Source organism: Sturnus vulgaris, chromosome 23, assembly GCF_052056855.1.
Source record: "Sturnus vulgaris isolate bStuVul1 chromosome 23, bStuVul1.hap1, whole genome shotgun sequence".
Lineage (NCBI taxonomy): Eukaryota > Metazoa > Chordata > Aves > Passeriformes > Sturnidae > Sturnus > Sturnus vulgaris.
In genome coordinates this window covers 8109341-8123386 of record NC_142265.1, presented here as the reverse complement: position 1 = coordinate 8123386, position 14046 = coordinate 8109341, and the positions used below count along the sequence as shown (strand labels likewise).

General features: G+C 56.5%; 1 protein-coding gene across 2 annotated transcripts in view; it reads right to left on the bottom strand.

Annotated features, from left to right (window-relative positions):
• DSCAML1 (DS cell adhesion molecule like 1) overlaps positions 1-14046 on the bottom strand; it is a 92235-nt gene that overhangs the window by 23929 nt on the left and 54260 nt on the right. For both annotated transcript variants that reach the window (XM_014884638.2, XM_088177899.1), the window contains exons 4-7: positions 4628-4774; positions 3121-3399; positions 2161-2436; positions 1386-1682 (exon numbers count right to left, since the gene is read on the bottom strand). In XM_014884638.2, the coding sequence (XP_014740124.1) occupies positions 1386-1682; positions 2161-2436; positions 3121-3399; positions 4628-4774 (999 nt within the window). The remainder of the gene's footprint in view (positions 1-1385; positions 1683-2160; positions 2437-3120; positions 3400-4627; positions 4775-14046) is intronic.

Sequence of the window (14046 nt, the reverse complement as noted above, 5' to 3'; positions counted from 1 at the left end):
GGCAAAAGCACTTTACCTGCTCGAACCCCAGCTTTCTGTGCCCCCCGCTGCCAACCTGTGTGTCACTGAAAAGCCAGACAGCCACCACTTTCTGTCTGGCTTTGGAGCTGCCTGAGGACTGGGAGAACGCTGCAGGTGAGCCTTTAAACGAGAGGTTTCATGCATCAATAATTACATTGTTCTCCCAGCCGCTGCATAAAATAGCGAAGTAATCTAAAGATTAACCCTGTCTTGACTCCTCATCCTGAGGGTGTAGCAAGGTAACAGCCTAACAGGCACTCAGGATCAGCTGATGGACAGTGTTTCTCATTCTAGGACACGTTAAGAGAAGGAGCAGGAAGAAAGGAATTAGCATCTCGCTCTGTAACCATGTCATGGGCCTGTCTGAGGGACATGCTCTGTGCCACTGAAAAAGAAACCCGAACCTTATCTAGTGACAGCCCATCAAGAGCTGAGAGAGGGGGGAAAAAGGAGACAAGGGAACATCCTCATTGAAAACGCTGCTCTGGCTTCTCCTGGCTGAGGGATGAACTTCCTCCAAATTCAGCAGTAAACGGCAGCAAAATTCCGACTCTCCTGGGATCCCAGCCAAAAAGCCACTAGATCCATTTCAAACCTGAGACACAGACAAACACAGCCCTTCAACCCTCATTCTCAGCAGACAAATAAACGCTCCCTTATCTTGTCTCGCTCCTACCTGTAAGCCTGGGAGCTTTAATTGGGGATTATTAATGGGCAGGGGCTTACACCATACCCCGTGCCTGAGAGCGCTCCCTGGAACACACCGAGCACCGCGCTGCAGCCGTAATAACACGGTGATTAACGCGGCCATGGCTTTTAGCAGACAAAGAAAATACAGACATGACAAATCAAAGCTCATTTTCCACGATTTCACGTGCTGCCTCATCATCGTTTGTCATGGAGATCCTGGTGCCGCCGGGCACGGTGGCTGCCGAGGAGTGGGGCTCCTGTAGGGAACGGGGGCAGCAGGGAGAGCATGGGGGACCTGGGACACTTGTGGACCTGCCACCTCCTTCTCCATGCGTGGGGTCCGTCAGGGGGTGCCTGCCTGCCCTGTGCAGACTCCAAGGCAGGGCTTGGCAGGGTGAGAGTGGACCCCAGTGTGGTCAGTGCTGCCCTTTGACTCCTGCAAAGCCAAGCTCCAGCTCTCCAAGCCTCTGGAACTGCTTCCCACTTTGTTAAACTCCCTGCTTTAAGCACCAGGGGAAGCTCAACCCTGCAAGTGTGCGAGGAGCGGGGCAGGGCTCAGGGAGCGAGGCTGGGGTAGCCAGGGAGACCCACAGGGCCGGGAAGAAGAGGGAACAGAACCAAAACCAAAAAGCCCAGTAAAAGTCCTATTCTGATATTTAAAAGTAGACAGGCACCTCTTACGTTTATTCGCGCTTGGTATTCGGCGCTGCCCACCGAGTTCCGCGCGGTGCACCGGTACACGCCGCCGTCCTTGATCTGCGGGCCGGTCACGTTCATGTGGCTCACGGTGGTGCCATCGGACATGGTGTACTGGTTGGAGCGGTGCCCGCTGTCCCGCGGGATGGGCTCGTCGTCCAGCGCCCAGGTGACGGTGGGTGGCGGGGCCCCCTTGGCCGCACACATCAGGGAGAACTGCTCGCCGGGGTTGACCACCTTCTCGCTGAAGGAGGAGACGATGCGGGGGGTCCCATCTGGGGGGCACCCAGCGGGACGGGGGTCAGGGAGCGGCAGCCACAGGCAGCAGCAGTCACCCGCCAGCAGGATGGCACTGAGCTCCCACCCCGGGCTCGGCCAGGACAGGAGCCTGGCTGGTGACACACATGGCTGTGGCAGGCAGGTGCAGACAGGGCTGAGGGGACACGGTGCCTGATACAGATGCCAGCTTGAGGGGACACCTCCCTCAGCAGAGCCTTGTCCAACACTTGGTGGGCTGGATCAAGGAGGGCTGCCTGGTGAATGGGGTGCCCAAGGGCTGCGGATGGCAAGTCAACACTTATTTTGGTCCTTCCCCACCCTGGCCATGTAGACAGCACGCAGAGCCCAGGAACAGGCTGGCAGCTGCCTCAGGACCCCCACCCCAATGGGTCTCCCTGCCCCACAGCCATGCACAAAGCATCCCCTCAGAGAGGGGCAGAGGGAGAAGCCCCCAGCCCGGGGCAGCCAGCTCACCCTCCAGCGTGATGATGGAGAAGTCCTGTGCCGTCTGGGACTTGCGGGTGGCGAAGCACTGGTAGGCGCCGGAGTGGCTCTTCTGGGCGGCCGTGATGAGCAGGGTCTCGTTGCTGATGCCGCGGATGGAGATGTAATCATCCACCGCCACCAGGTCCGTGTTGCGGTACCAGCGGATGACGTACTCGGGGGAGCCGCTGAGGGCACAAGAGAGGATGACGGTGCTGCCGATGCCTGTTTTGAGCTTCTTTGGTGTGAGGGTCACACGCAGAGGGTCTGTGAGAGAGGGGAGAGGCGTTGGCAGTGCAGCGGGAGGCAGCTCATCCCCGCTGCGCTCCCTCCGCTCCTCCTGCCCTGGGAGCGCCAGCCCGGCTGTGCCTTAAATGTCACTGCACATACGAGGCAGGTGGCCCTGCCACCGTCCTCGCTGCTGACAGCCCCTGCTTTTATCGACAGCCCCAGGCCCCCGGCAGGGGTACTGTGGGGAGGTGGTAGGATGGCTGGAAGAAGATGTGGTCCGTGTGACAGGGACAATGCTGAGCTGGGGACACACCAGGCTGGCTCCCAGCAGGCTGACAGTGCCTGGCTGGCACCGTGCTCCAGGTAAGGCAGGCACAGTGGCTCTGGTACTGCCAGGATCCCGGTGACAGGAGGAACCCCCAGGAAAACAGCACGTGATAAATACTTGGCCTGCCCAGATGGTATTTACTGTTTGGCTAGAGCTTATTTTATGTAAATCGACATAAATTTTATGTAAATCAACAAAGCAAAGCACAGAAGCACCCAACACGTCGGACACGTGCAAGACAGTGGCTTCCAGCGAGCCAAACGCTGTGCCAAAACACAAAGCTGTTGTTTATACAGCTGTATAACCCCCTGAAGCTGTACACTGATAAAATCTTTACGTGCCAGAAGGCAGCGGGACTAAGCCCCCCACCGCTCCTCCCCGCCGGCTCTCACCTATGACCGTGAGGGTCCCCGTGACCTCTGCGGAGCCGAAGGTGTTGGTCACCTCGCAGATGTAGGTGCCGCTGTCCTCCACGCGCAGGTCGCTGATGGTCAGCCCCGTGATGCGCTTGGTCCAGCGGCTGTCGGCGGGGAGCGGCCGCCCGTCCTTGATCCACCGCACGGCCGGGTTGGGGTAGCCCGAGGCGATGCAGGGCAGCTCCACCAGCCGGCCCGCCTTCACCTCCCGGGACTGGAAGCTGTCTAACATCGTGGGGATGGACTCCGCCGGGTCTGGGTTGGGAGAGGAATTGGGTTCACCCGGGGAAGAGGAGGGGAGGTGCCTTAGGGACACTGCACCCAGTCAGCACCATCCATGAGACACTGGCTGTCCCCATCCCCTGAGCTGGTGGCTCTGCCATACAGGAGTGCAGGATGCACCCCGTTATCCTTGCTCAGCATGGGGTGCCCTGTCCCACCCGGCCAGCACAGCCCTTGGCAGCCAGGACAGCAGGCACATGGGGAGGAGGGAGGAAAAACACATCCTAAATAGCTGATGGGAGGAATAAACTCTGCACCGGAGGAATTACTCAAGGTGACACCTAATTGGTGCAAAATACACAAATTTTGTGGCACATTTCAAAATTTACAAGCAAAAGGGCCCATCAGGCAGCTGGGAAAGGAGAAAATTAATCACTAAGTCTCAGGCGTGAAATTAAATTCCAGGGGAAAGAAACCTCTTTCATTACTCCCAAGCAGAAGTAAAACGCCGTGACGTGTAAATAATGACAGCGACCAGGAGGGGACCGGGCCAGATCGAAGCGGGCGGATTGGGAATGATCCACCCAGCGACGCCCACGCAGCGCTGGGACGCGCGGCAGGACGGGCACGGCTGGCACCCAGGACCTCGAGAGGAGAGATTGGAGAAGCCCTGCATCCCTTCCCTGCCCTCCGGGGCCTTAATTCGAGGAGCCGGTGCGGGAACACCCGAGGATGGGAACAGCATATGGCAGGGAGCAGCGCCGGGGCTGCGAGTCGGGAGAACTCCCTCCCTCTCTCCCTCCCTCCCGAGCGGAGTAATTTGGGCAGTGAGCGGAGCCGGGAGCGCCCCGAGACACCCGGCACTCCGGACTGCACTGCCTCCGCCGCAGTATCGCTTGCATGTTCGTCACATCGCGTCAGGCTGCTCACATCGCGGGCTGTCACATCGCATCGCCGTGCGCCCCGTCGCCTGCCGCTCGGGGTGACGCGCGGCACTGGCACCGCCGCGCCCGGCCCGGGGGGGGCTGCGGGCTGGGGACGCACAGCCCTGGCACTGCCAGCCCCCCTGAGCGGCCCCCACGGCACCTCCCGCCCCGCACCGGGATGTCCCCTGGCTGCGGGGACACGAGGTGGCGATGCCATCGCTCCCAGTGCGGGATGGCAGCGCTGCGGGCGGGAGAGGGGACATGGGGCAGGGCTGGGCCCCCTCCCGGGCACGGAATCCCCCCCCTCGGCCCCGCTCGCAGCCTCATGGGCTCACCTGAGACGGAGAGCCGGGCGCCGTTGCTCTGCCGCGTCTCCCCACTGTACTTGTGCTTGGTGATACACCTGTAGGTGGACAAGGCATCTTCCTTCTGCACGTCCGATATGTACAAACCTCCATAAGAAGTAATAAAAAACCTATTTTCTGGAGACACAAAGGGAGGAGAAGAGTGAGCGAGCATCCCCTGGCCCCAGGCTGAGCACCCGGGTCAGGCAGAGCCCGTGCACTCCGAGCTGGCACGGGAGCTGTGTCAGGGAAAGAGGGACCTTCCCCCACCTCCCTTCACCTCCACCACATCGGGGTGCAGCTCTGGCTCAAGTTCCAGACAGGCTGGTGAAGTTGGGTGAGCCACAGAAACCTTGTGCGTGCAACAGCAGCCCCGGCGTTTGTGGGCACCGCCTCCCTCCCTCACTCACCCTGGCCAAGCACACGCACCTGGCCAAGTGTGAAGGTAGGTTCGGGTGTCTTTACAGCCACCGGGACTCCCAGGGCTCGGATTCAGGCAGGCCGTGGCTGCAGAGGGTGAGCAGAGCGTGTGGCACGAAGCTCCGGCACACGCTGCTCCGCGCGGTGCCACGCGCTCCATGGCAACGCGGCAATTAAAAGTGAATCCGTCCCGCTGAGTTAATAATTAGCTTAACTTACTTAGAATCATGTGAAAACAAATAAGGGCTTGAGCTGATGTTTGAGCCCCGGGAGGAGGGTGGCGGGAGAGCAGCCAGGGCAGCGCTGCTGGAGCAGCCCCCTCAGGCCAGCAGGTTTTGGAGCCTGGCACAGGGGAAAGGAGTCTTTGGCTGGCTCCTGACCCCTGTAATTCATCATGAATTATAACAGTAATTAACACGAATAGAAAGGCCTGTGTAGTGGCTGCATGGAGAGCAGGATAAGTCGAGGCTCTGGAGAGGCTCCCTGCCCACCTGGAAAGCGCTTTGCCCTGCCCCTCCGTGCCAAGCAAGGCTTTCACCCCCAGCTCTGCGGGGCTTTGGGGTTTATTCCAGCGCCAGTCTCAGCTGGGATGGGATGCTCCATCTGCTCGGCTGCACCGTGCTGCCAGCCAAACCACCCCCTACCAAACCCCACGACTGCAGAAGGTAATTTAGTGCAGCTGAATGCTCAGAGTGAAAACCTTTAAACCCAGCCTGTAAATCAGCAACATCTGCAAATGGCTCCCTCAAGTCCTGCACAGCGCCTGCTAAGCCAGGATCTAGCTGATGAGGCCAAACAACTGTTTCTACTTCCAGCACCTTTTGTAGGCACTCGGATATTCTCAATTTAGGCAAGAAGAAAGCTCCGTGGTGAAACTCAGGAGTGCAGAATAAGCACGAGTGAGAGGACAGGAGGCAGATGCTCCCAGAGCACTCTGGCTCCCACACCCTGGGCAGGACCCCAGGCCCAATTCCGTGAAAATACTGCGGGTGACAGACCAGCAGAAAGCAGGGATGCTCCCCCAGGGAACCAGGGAGTGTCCCCGGCACGAGCCAAGGCAGCGGCAGCGCCGAGCTGTGCTGGTGTTACCCTTTCCAGCCACGGCTCAGCCAGATGTGCGTGTTTGACTCCAACTGCTCGATACAAGACAGTGAGGGACTCCAAACAGAAAATAATCAGCAAATAATTAATCATAATGCCACTCAACTGTGTCTAAGAGAGGCACAGGCACCCGCCAGGCTGGCACCCTGTGTCGATCCTCCCTGGAGCAGCGGGAGCACGAGCTGGCAGCTCCATCCCCACATCTCCAGCAACACCCCTGTGACTCCATCCCTGCTTGGAGAGTTCTGGGGTTCACCAGCCAAAATCCCAGCCGAAACCTCCATGCTATGGCACGTCAACACCAGTACGGCAGCGCCTGCACCAGTCTGCAGAGCACCCCGGGATCTGTGCGACCCCCGCCGAAGGGCAGGCGGAGTGGTCCCACAGCACTGCAATAACATGCAAATCAAACATTAATTTTTCATCTCCCATCAAACCAGTAAGCGGAGAACATTGGCTGCACTGGAATTTGAGATGGGGGGAGCCGGTTTCCATGGGAACGGGACTGTATTTTGTGAAGTGCTGGCAGCCCCAGCCCACACCCTCACACGCGGCCGTGCCTGGGGATCCACAGCCCTGCGCTGGAAACAAAGCCTTGTGCCCGAGATCCGGGCTTTGGGATGGGGCTCCAGCCGTAACAACCTCCCCAGGGACAGGAACGGGCAGAAATCCTGCAGGTGTAGGATCCACGTCCCCACCGTGGAGTGACAGGAGGCGTCTTCCCCTCGCACGGTGTGGTGACACTGTGGTGACACTGTTCCATCACGTGTGAGATCCACCCAAGCTGACAGCACAGCTTCCTTTGGGTGTTTTTTCGGGGAGGGGACAAGTGGCTCTGTCGAGGAAGGTTCTGCTGGTTGAGGGGAGATGCGGGGCTGTAAGTGATGTAAGCGGCTCCGACAGACCTCACCCAAGTGACTTATCGCCGAGTTTGCCAGGCGGATTAACGTCGAAGGTCGCCAAGTAAAATCAGATCTTTCTGCCTGCCAGGAGGTGGAAAGGCTTTACAGGAAGCAGAGGATTAAGCACATCCGAGGCCAGGCTGGAGCGATGTGCCTCTAATAACTCTTCAGCTAGACTTGAACTGCTGCCTTTGGAGACACCCCACCAAAGCCCTTGGATCAAACACAGCCAAGAGCCCACCACGAGCTAAATTCCACCTAAATTCCCAGGACCTGGCCCTTCAGCCGGGGAAAAGCAGAAGGGTGAGAGGGGGGCTCTCCTGCACGGTCTCACTGAGTACACACACACACCTCTCCCACATCCGGCTGCCAGTGCTGGCCCTGAAACCCCAGCATCATTCCCAAGGGCCTCCCAATTCCAAGAGAAAGATTACAGTCGATGCAGGTTACCAGCTCCTGCTCTATCCAATATAGATTTATCAAAACAACGGGGTCAGGCCTTCAGGAGGGAGCACGTTTTATAGTTCATAAGACTAATGAGATAACTTTCCCCGGGTACTGCTGGAGAATCAATAGGTGCCAGCCTTTATGAATTACCCATACTCGGAGCATGTGCATCCCAAGGCATCCCGGACAAATCCAATAACTGTTTGGTGCTATTTCTGGCCACGTTTAAAGTGACAAACGCCTCCCGAGGGGAAGGCACGGAGGGGGAAGCCCCAAAGAGCACAGCCTGTAATTTTCCAGCGCTGCCACAGCGGCATTTTTCGCTGTGGCTGCTGCTCCAGGATGCCATTTGCCCGGCATGGAGCTCTTCTGGGGACAAGGAACATCCACAGAAAACTCAACCAGGATGGAAACTCCTGGTGGCACCGATCACCACCTCCCTCCCTGGGACGCAGGGCACAGCAGCGGGCTGGCATCAGTGGCCGTGCGCCAGAGCTGCCTTTTATCTCAGCAGGCTGAGCCCAGCTCGTGCCACAGCAAATGCTGAGAGCAGAGGGGGCCTGGGCCGGGCACTGAGATTAAAGCTCCCTGCATCCCTCCCTGGTGGAGATGTTAAAGAGGAGCTGTAACCTGAGCCCAATGCAAATTTCATAGGACCTGCACAAATCTGACAGATTTATTTACGTGTTTTCCTGCCGTGGGGATCCCGGGGGAGCTGTAGGGCCGTCGCTGCTCCCAGCCCTTCCAAAGGCAGCAGAGCTGTGAGCTCAGCCAAAGGTTCCCACCTGGAAGCGTCACGGGCATTTGTAACGCGAGCGGCGCCAGCTGAGCCAGCAGTTCGGGCTCTGCACCAAGGGGCTCCTCCTCATCCTCCTCTCCTCCTCATCCTCCTCTCCTCCTCCTCCAGGAGCAATGGCCCTTTTCCCGACAAAAGGACCTGATGGTTTCTGCTGGAGTCAGAGCAGAGGGAGCAGCAGAGGAGGGGTGGAAATCGGGGAGTCGTGACGGGCTTTCCACCTCCCCTCCCTAATCTCCTTTGGAAGCACGGCTCCATCTCCTCCCGTAACAGGATTAACACCCATCTCTCATTCTCCTCCCGCAACAAGATTTTATTTCTAATTACGCTGTAATAAAACTGGGCGCGCTCCCAGGGCTCCTTCCAAATGACTTGTCGACACTCGGCGAGATTGAATCCTACTCGGGCCGGTTTCCGGCACCTCTGCCGGCTGTTCATTAGGCATGCATGAGGGAGAGGGTTTAAGAACAGAATTACATTTAAATGGCTTTTCTGAGAGGGAGATGTGAAACAAGAGAGAGAAGCAAAAAGCAGGAAAGGTTTACGAGGAGGGTGTCACTGCCACACTGCTGTCCAGCAGCTGTTGTGCCAGGTCCCCACTCCTGACAAGCCAAAAAATCCAAAAGGAAACACTGGAGGGGATTTCTGAGCACCACATTTTTGCAGCAGCATGGCAACTAGGCACATGTGTCGCTCAACACTGTCACCCTGCCCTGGGGGGTGCACAGGACACTGTGCACCCACTGCTGTGGTAATGGAGAGGTTTTCCAGCAAAACCGGGGATTTTCCTGTCAGGGCTTAGGGAAACACACCAGAAGAAATATGGGATGAGCATAATCAGGAGCTGGCACTGCCAATCCTGCTCCCTGCATCGAGGTGTGAGCAGCCAGCACGTGGCTCGAGAGGAGCACCAGGAACACCGCGTTTTCCAGATGTTTTCCGTCCTCACTGGACTCACTGGCACTGGGCAGCTTCTGCTTCCCAGATCCAGGCTCACGAGCCGGCAAAATTGGGAAAACAGATGTTAGGAAAGATCTCTCTCTATTAGCTCCCTCGGAAGTGAGGTATCCTGCAGGGCTGGCAGGAGTTATTAAATCAAGAGTCATTATTTACCCAAGGGCCAGTCTTGCAAGTCATGTTCCTAGAAGTAAATCCGGAATTATGCTGCCCACGGAAATGGATTCACACGGGTTTGAGGGAGAGCACAGTTTGCCTCTCCGGGTTTTAATCCACCCCTGAGTCACAGGAGAGCTTGGCAGTAAAACCCAGCAGTGTTTGGGGACACTTCGGTTTGTTTGCGTAAGCGACTTTGGGAGTGACACACTTTCACTGAACCAGAGCACGGAGGAGGAGGAGGAGGAATCCCCTGGGTGGGGGCCACGGGGCCGGGGCTTGCCCATGGAGCAGCCCCCCGTCACCAGCCACGCTGGCACTGCCAAAGGAGGAGGAATTAATCTCCCGAGGTGGTCCGGAGCCGCCTAATACCAGCAGAAAATTACAGAACAGGATGAAGAGCATTACAAAATGAATAGGAGGGGACTAGAGATTTCCATGGCTAATCCTGTTAACGAGACAATTTCTTATCAAACTCATTATGTGGCGGAAAGCAGCGGGGAGGGAGGGGCTGGGCAGGGATGCTGGGGAGGGGGAGGGCGATGCCAGGGAAAAGGCATTCCCGGAGCATCGGGACACGGGGCTGGCAGGGGAGCAGGGCAGCTCCCGAGCCCGGCTCAGCACGCCGCACGCCAGCCAGGGTTGTATTTCTATTTCCGAGCAGAGCTGAGTATTACTAGAGTGACATTTACCACAAAATAGTGCCGTCTGCTCCGGCTCTATCACCGCGCTGAGCTGCAGCGGGCTGGGATTACGGCAGGCATAAAAACGTATAAATCCACCAAGAGAACACCCCATTCAAAAAGGGATTTTTGGAGCGTCGGTTCTTTTTTTTTTTTTTTTTTCTTTTTTTTAACATCCTGCTACGATGAGTCTCGTTTTCCTGGAGGAAGCAAAACAAAATACTGCGGTGCACAGGCTGAAGATGTGTCTGCCCCAGCACAGGATGGGTGGGCTGGGAAGGCAGCCCGGGGTGCGGGGGAGCTGGGCAGGGGCTTTGCTGATCCCCGCATCCCGCTCAGCCACACACGAGCAGAGCTGAGCAGTCTGGCGTGGAAAAACGCGGCTGTGTCTGAGTGATTCCCAAAAATCCTCGCCAGCCCCTCCACCTCCTGCCCCCGAGAATCACGGGGGGGCTTCGCCGCTACTTTGTGCACAGCATTTAATTTTTTTTTTTTTAATTTGCTATTTAAAAAACCGCGGAACTAGTCAGATTTCATGCTAATGAGGAGAAAATCTGGATCGAGGACTGTGCAAAAATTTGCATCTCAAAGAGGAAAACAGGAAGTCGCTAAGAAAGGAAAATCCACGCAGAGGTAGCGGGTATGGCCATAATTAGGCTAATGCTGCCTGTGTTCTGTCAGCTCGTTTCCATCAGCCCCGGGGTGGCAGGGGACAGCAGACCTCCCTGCCACCACGTGGCATTCCCTGCCACGGCTCCCAGTCTGGGAGAGGGGTGGTGAGGGATGCTGGGCACCGTGTGTGGGGTGGAGGATGGCATGGGATGGAGGATGGAACGGGATGGAGGATGGAATGTGGTGGAGGATGGCACGGGATGGAGAATTGCATGGGATGGAGGATGGCACAGGGAATGGAGGATGGCACAGAATGGAGGATGGAAGAGGGAATGGAGGATGGCACAGGGAATGGAGGATGGCATGGGATGGAGGATGGCACAGGGAATGGAGGATGGCACAGGGAATGGAGGATGGAACAGGCAATATGGTGCCCACACCACCCTGGGAAGGACGGCTCACAGAGATGCACATCTGGAGATTCTCCAGCAGCACCAACACCACGGGAGTGCCCACACCCAGAGGAAGAAAACCCCACGTGCCCAGCCCAGCCCCACGTGCCCAGGCTGAACCCACACCACCGCCTGCCTCAGCACACAACAGCTGTCACTGTCCCCCATCTTGAGAGGGGCTGATTTGCAGTTTTGCATCAATTTTCCTCTGATTTTTTAATTGGGTTTTGCTGCCGCTGCAGACATTACTGTGCAAACAATTCCGAATGGCTTGAACCAAGATATTTGCTCATAAAAATCCATCACCAACGCCGAGAATGACAGAAATGGAAAACGCCTAATGAAAACAAAGGGGAAAACAACAGGTACCCTGGTCCTTCGCCATCCATCACCAACCTCGGATTATTGATGGGAGGGGAAAAACATTCTCCCATCTGCAATCATATCTTGAGAAATCTTGAAAAGCCAAACACCACATAGGAGGAAATTCTTTGCCCCCACTTCAGTCTGCAGGAGTTTCGCCATAATTATAATAAGAGTGAGGCTGCTGGATAACACGAGAATTATTTTCCCCACTTACATTGTCAAATGATCATTTTGCCCTGCAGTGAAATCTCAATAATTATAATGCCGAACCGTGAAAGAACAAAGAAATAAAAAAAGCAGTGTTTTCTTCCAGGGAGCGGGGGGAGGGGGGAGCCGCCATTGCAGAACTCAAAGTGCATCCTTCCTCTAATTATCTTTTCCAGGGCTGTGCATCCCTCACCCCTTCCCCACGGCCTGAGCCCCCCGAGAACTCCCTCAGCTGGAGGGGGTCGTGTGGATGGGAGCAGCCACATCCATGCCCAACCTGGCAGAGCTTCCCCACTGAGGAGTGAAGTGGGGAGCGTGGTTTGGGCTCCCTGGCATCGCCCCCCAGCCCGAATCCCAGCCCCAGCTGTGCCAGCAGCTGCCCACAAACGCTGCCCAGGGGGTGTGGGGAGTGCCATGGCAAAGCCAGTGATGGCTCAGGGTCCCTTCACACCCATCCCAACACCGACAGCCCCTCAGCAGGGGAGAGGCAAGGAGACAGAAGAGAAAGGGGACAGAAAGCAGAGGGGGGCTCGGGGGGCTAAAGGAGGCGAACAAGAAAAACAAGACGACAGAACGCTTGCTCCACAGCCCTCGGCTAAATTACAAACCAGTTTACTGAGGTGGAAAGCTGCAGTGAGCTGAGGAGGAATATGTGGAAACCATCTGCAGATTTAAAAATAATCTATTTTACGATCACCCTCGAACATATTCTTTTGCAGAAACCAAATAGGATTTGTTGTTGTTGTTTTGTGCAAACTGTTAGGGAAAAATTACTAGAAACATGCAGGGGGTTTTGCCTTCTTGAGTACTGAGAGGCTAAATATGCCCTTCCTTATGTTTAGAATAGTAACAGTCATCTTAAAATTAACTTGGTCTGCATCAGAGCTTAAAACAGTTGCAATTCAGAGCCTGCAAAAGCAGGACAAACCTGCGCTGGGATATCTAGCGCTTGGAGCTGACAGATGTCTTCCTACATACAGTAAATATAGGTCGTCTTTTCCTACCCAGAGAACTGTAGATCTTAATTAACCAGGCCACTAGCAGCATATGTAATGATTTTTTTCAGCTTGCTAAGTAAACCTTCCCGTGATGAGATGGAAGGAAAATCAGACTCACGTGAGAGGGACCCCCTCTCTGGGCGCCGCGGCCAGCGCAGCCCTCGCTCCCGCCGTTATTTCAGCTATAAAATCTGGCTAATGAGATGGGAAGGGTGTGGAGTGCCACATCCCCCTCCCTGTGTGCAGCCCACGGCCGTGCCCAGCTAGCCCTGAGCCCCGAGCCCCGAGCCCTGAGCCCAGAGGGGCTGTGGGGCTCCGCAGAACAAACCGCGCTTCGCCTCGTAAGCCACGCCGGGATTAAATTATCTCCGGGCTCAGAGGCAAATGAGCTAATGAAATTCGTGCTGCATTATGATAAAGTCGTGCCAGGCCCTCGTGGAGGGGCAGTGGGCACTAGGGTGGGTGAGGGTGGATGGCAAGGCCTGTCACCCCCAGGCACAGTGTCCCTGTGCTCAGGGGCTGAGCCACGTCCCAGCCCTGGCCCAGGAGGAAGGCAAAGTGAAATTTTACCAGACACTGCCTGAACGAGAGCACCCAGCGAGCCCCCTGCCCTCCCACCAGCTCTCACATGCAGGGTGCTCTGAACTGGTTTTTAAAAACACTGGGTTGGAAGGAAGGGAGAGCAGAGCCCAAGCCCACGGCCACATCCTCACACAGTCTGTGTTTCTGCAGCCAGAAGTGTGCTTGGCAGGACAAGCACACAGCTCTGTAAAAGGCAAGACTGGTGCAGGCTCCTCAGAAAAAAAGCTACCCAGAGACTGTGGGAAGAAGTCAAGGCCAGAAGCTCCCCCTGCAACGTGGAGAACTGCAAGAGAGCTGCGCATCACTGCCCTGCACCAGCTCTGAAAGAATCCTGCTGAAGCCAAGACCTTGTTTTGATCTGATGAGAAAACCCAACAGGCTCACAAAAGAAACTCTGCCACCTGAAACTCTGTCAGGGATGAAGTGGAGCTGCTGATCACTGCCATGGTCCCACGTGTCCACGAGACATGAGCGGTGCCTCCCATCCCCTCCTCCCCTCCCTGCTACTCGCTGGGGAAAAAAAATTCAGTGAACGCGACTCGAACAAAGAGTAGAACTTCCTCCCTGCTCATTAGTGCTGGAAAAGCAACAGAAAAAAAATCCCCAGGACATAACCTCCTCTTCAGCTCTGAAGTCTGAGCGGCTTGGAGAGGGTGGTTGGGTTTGTTCTTTGCCTTTCACCTCGCTCGGAGTTGGTCTGCACGCTTTGATTACCGAGGCACAGAGAGGAG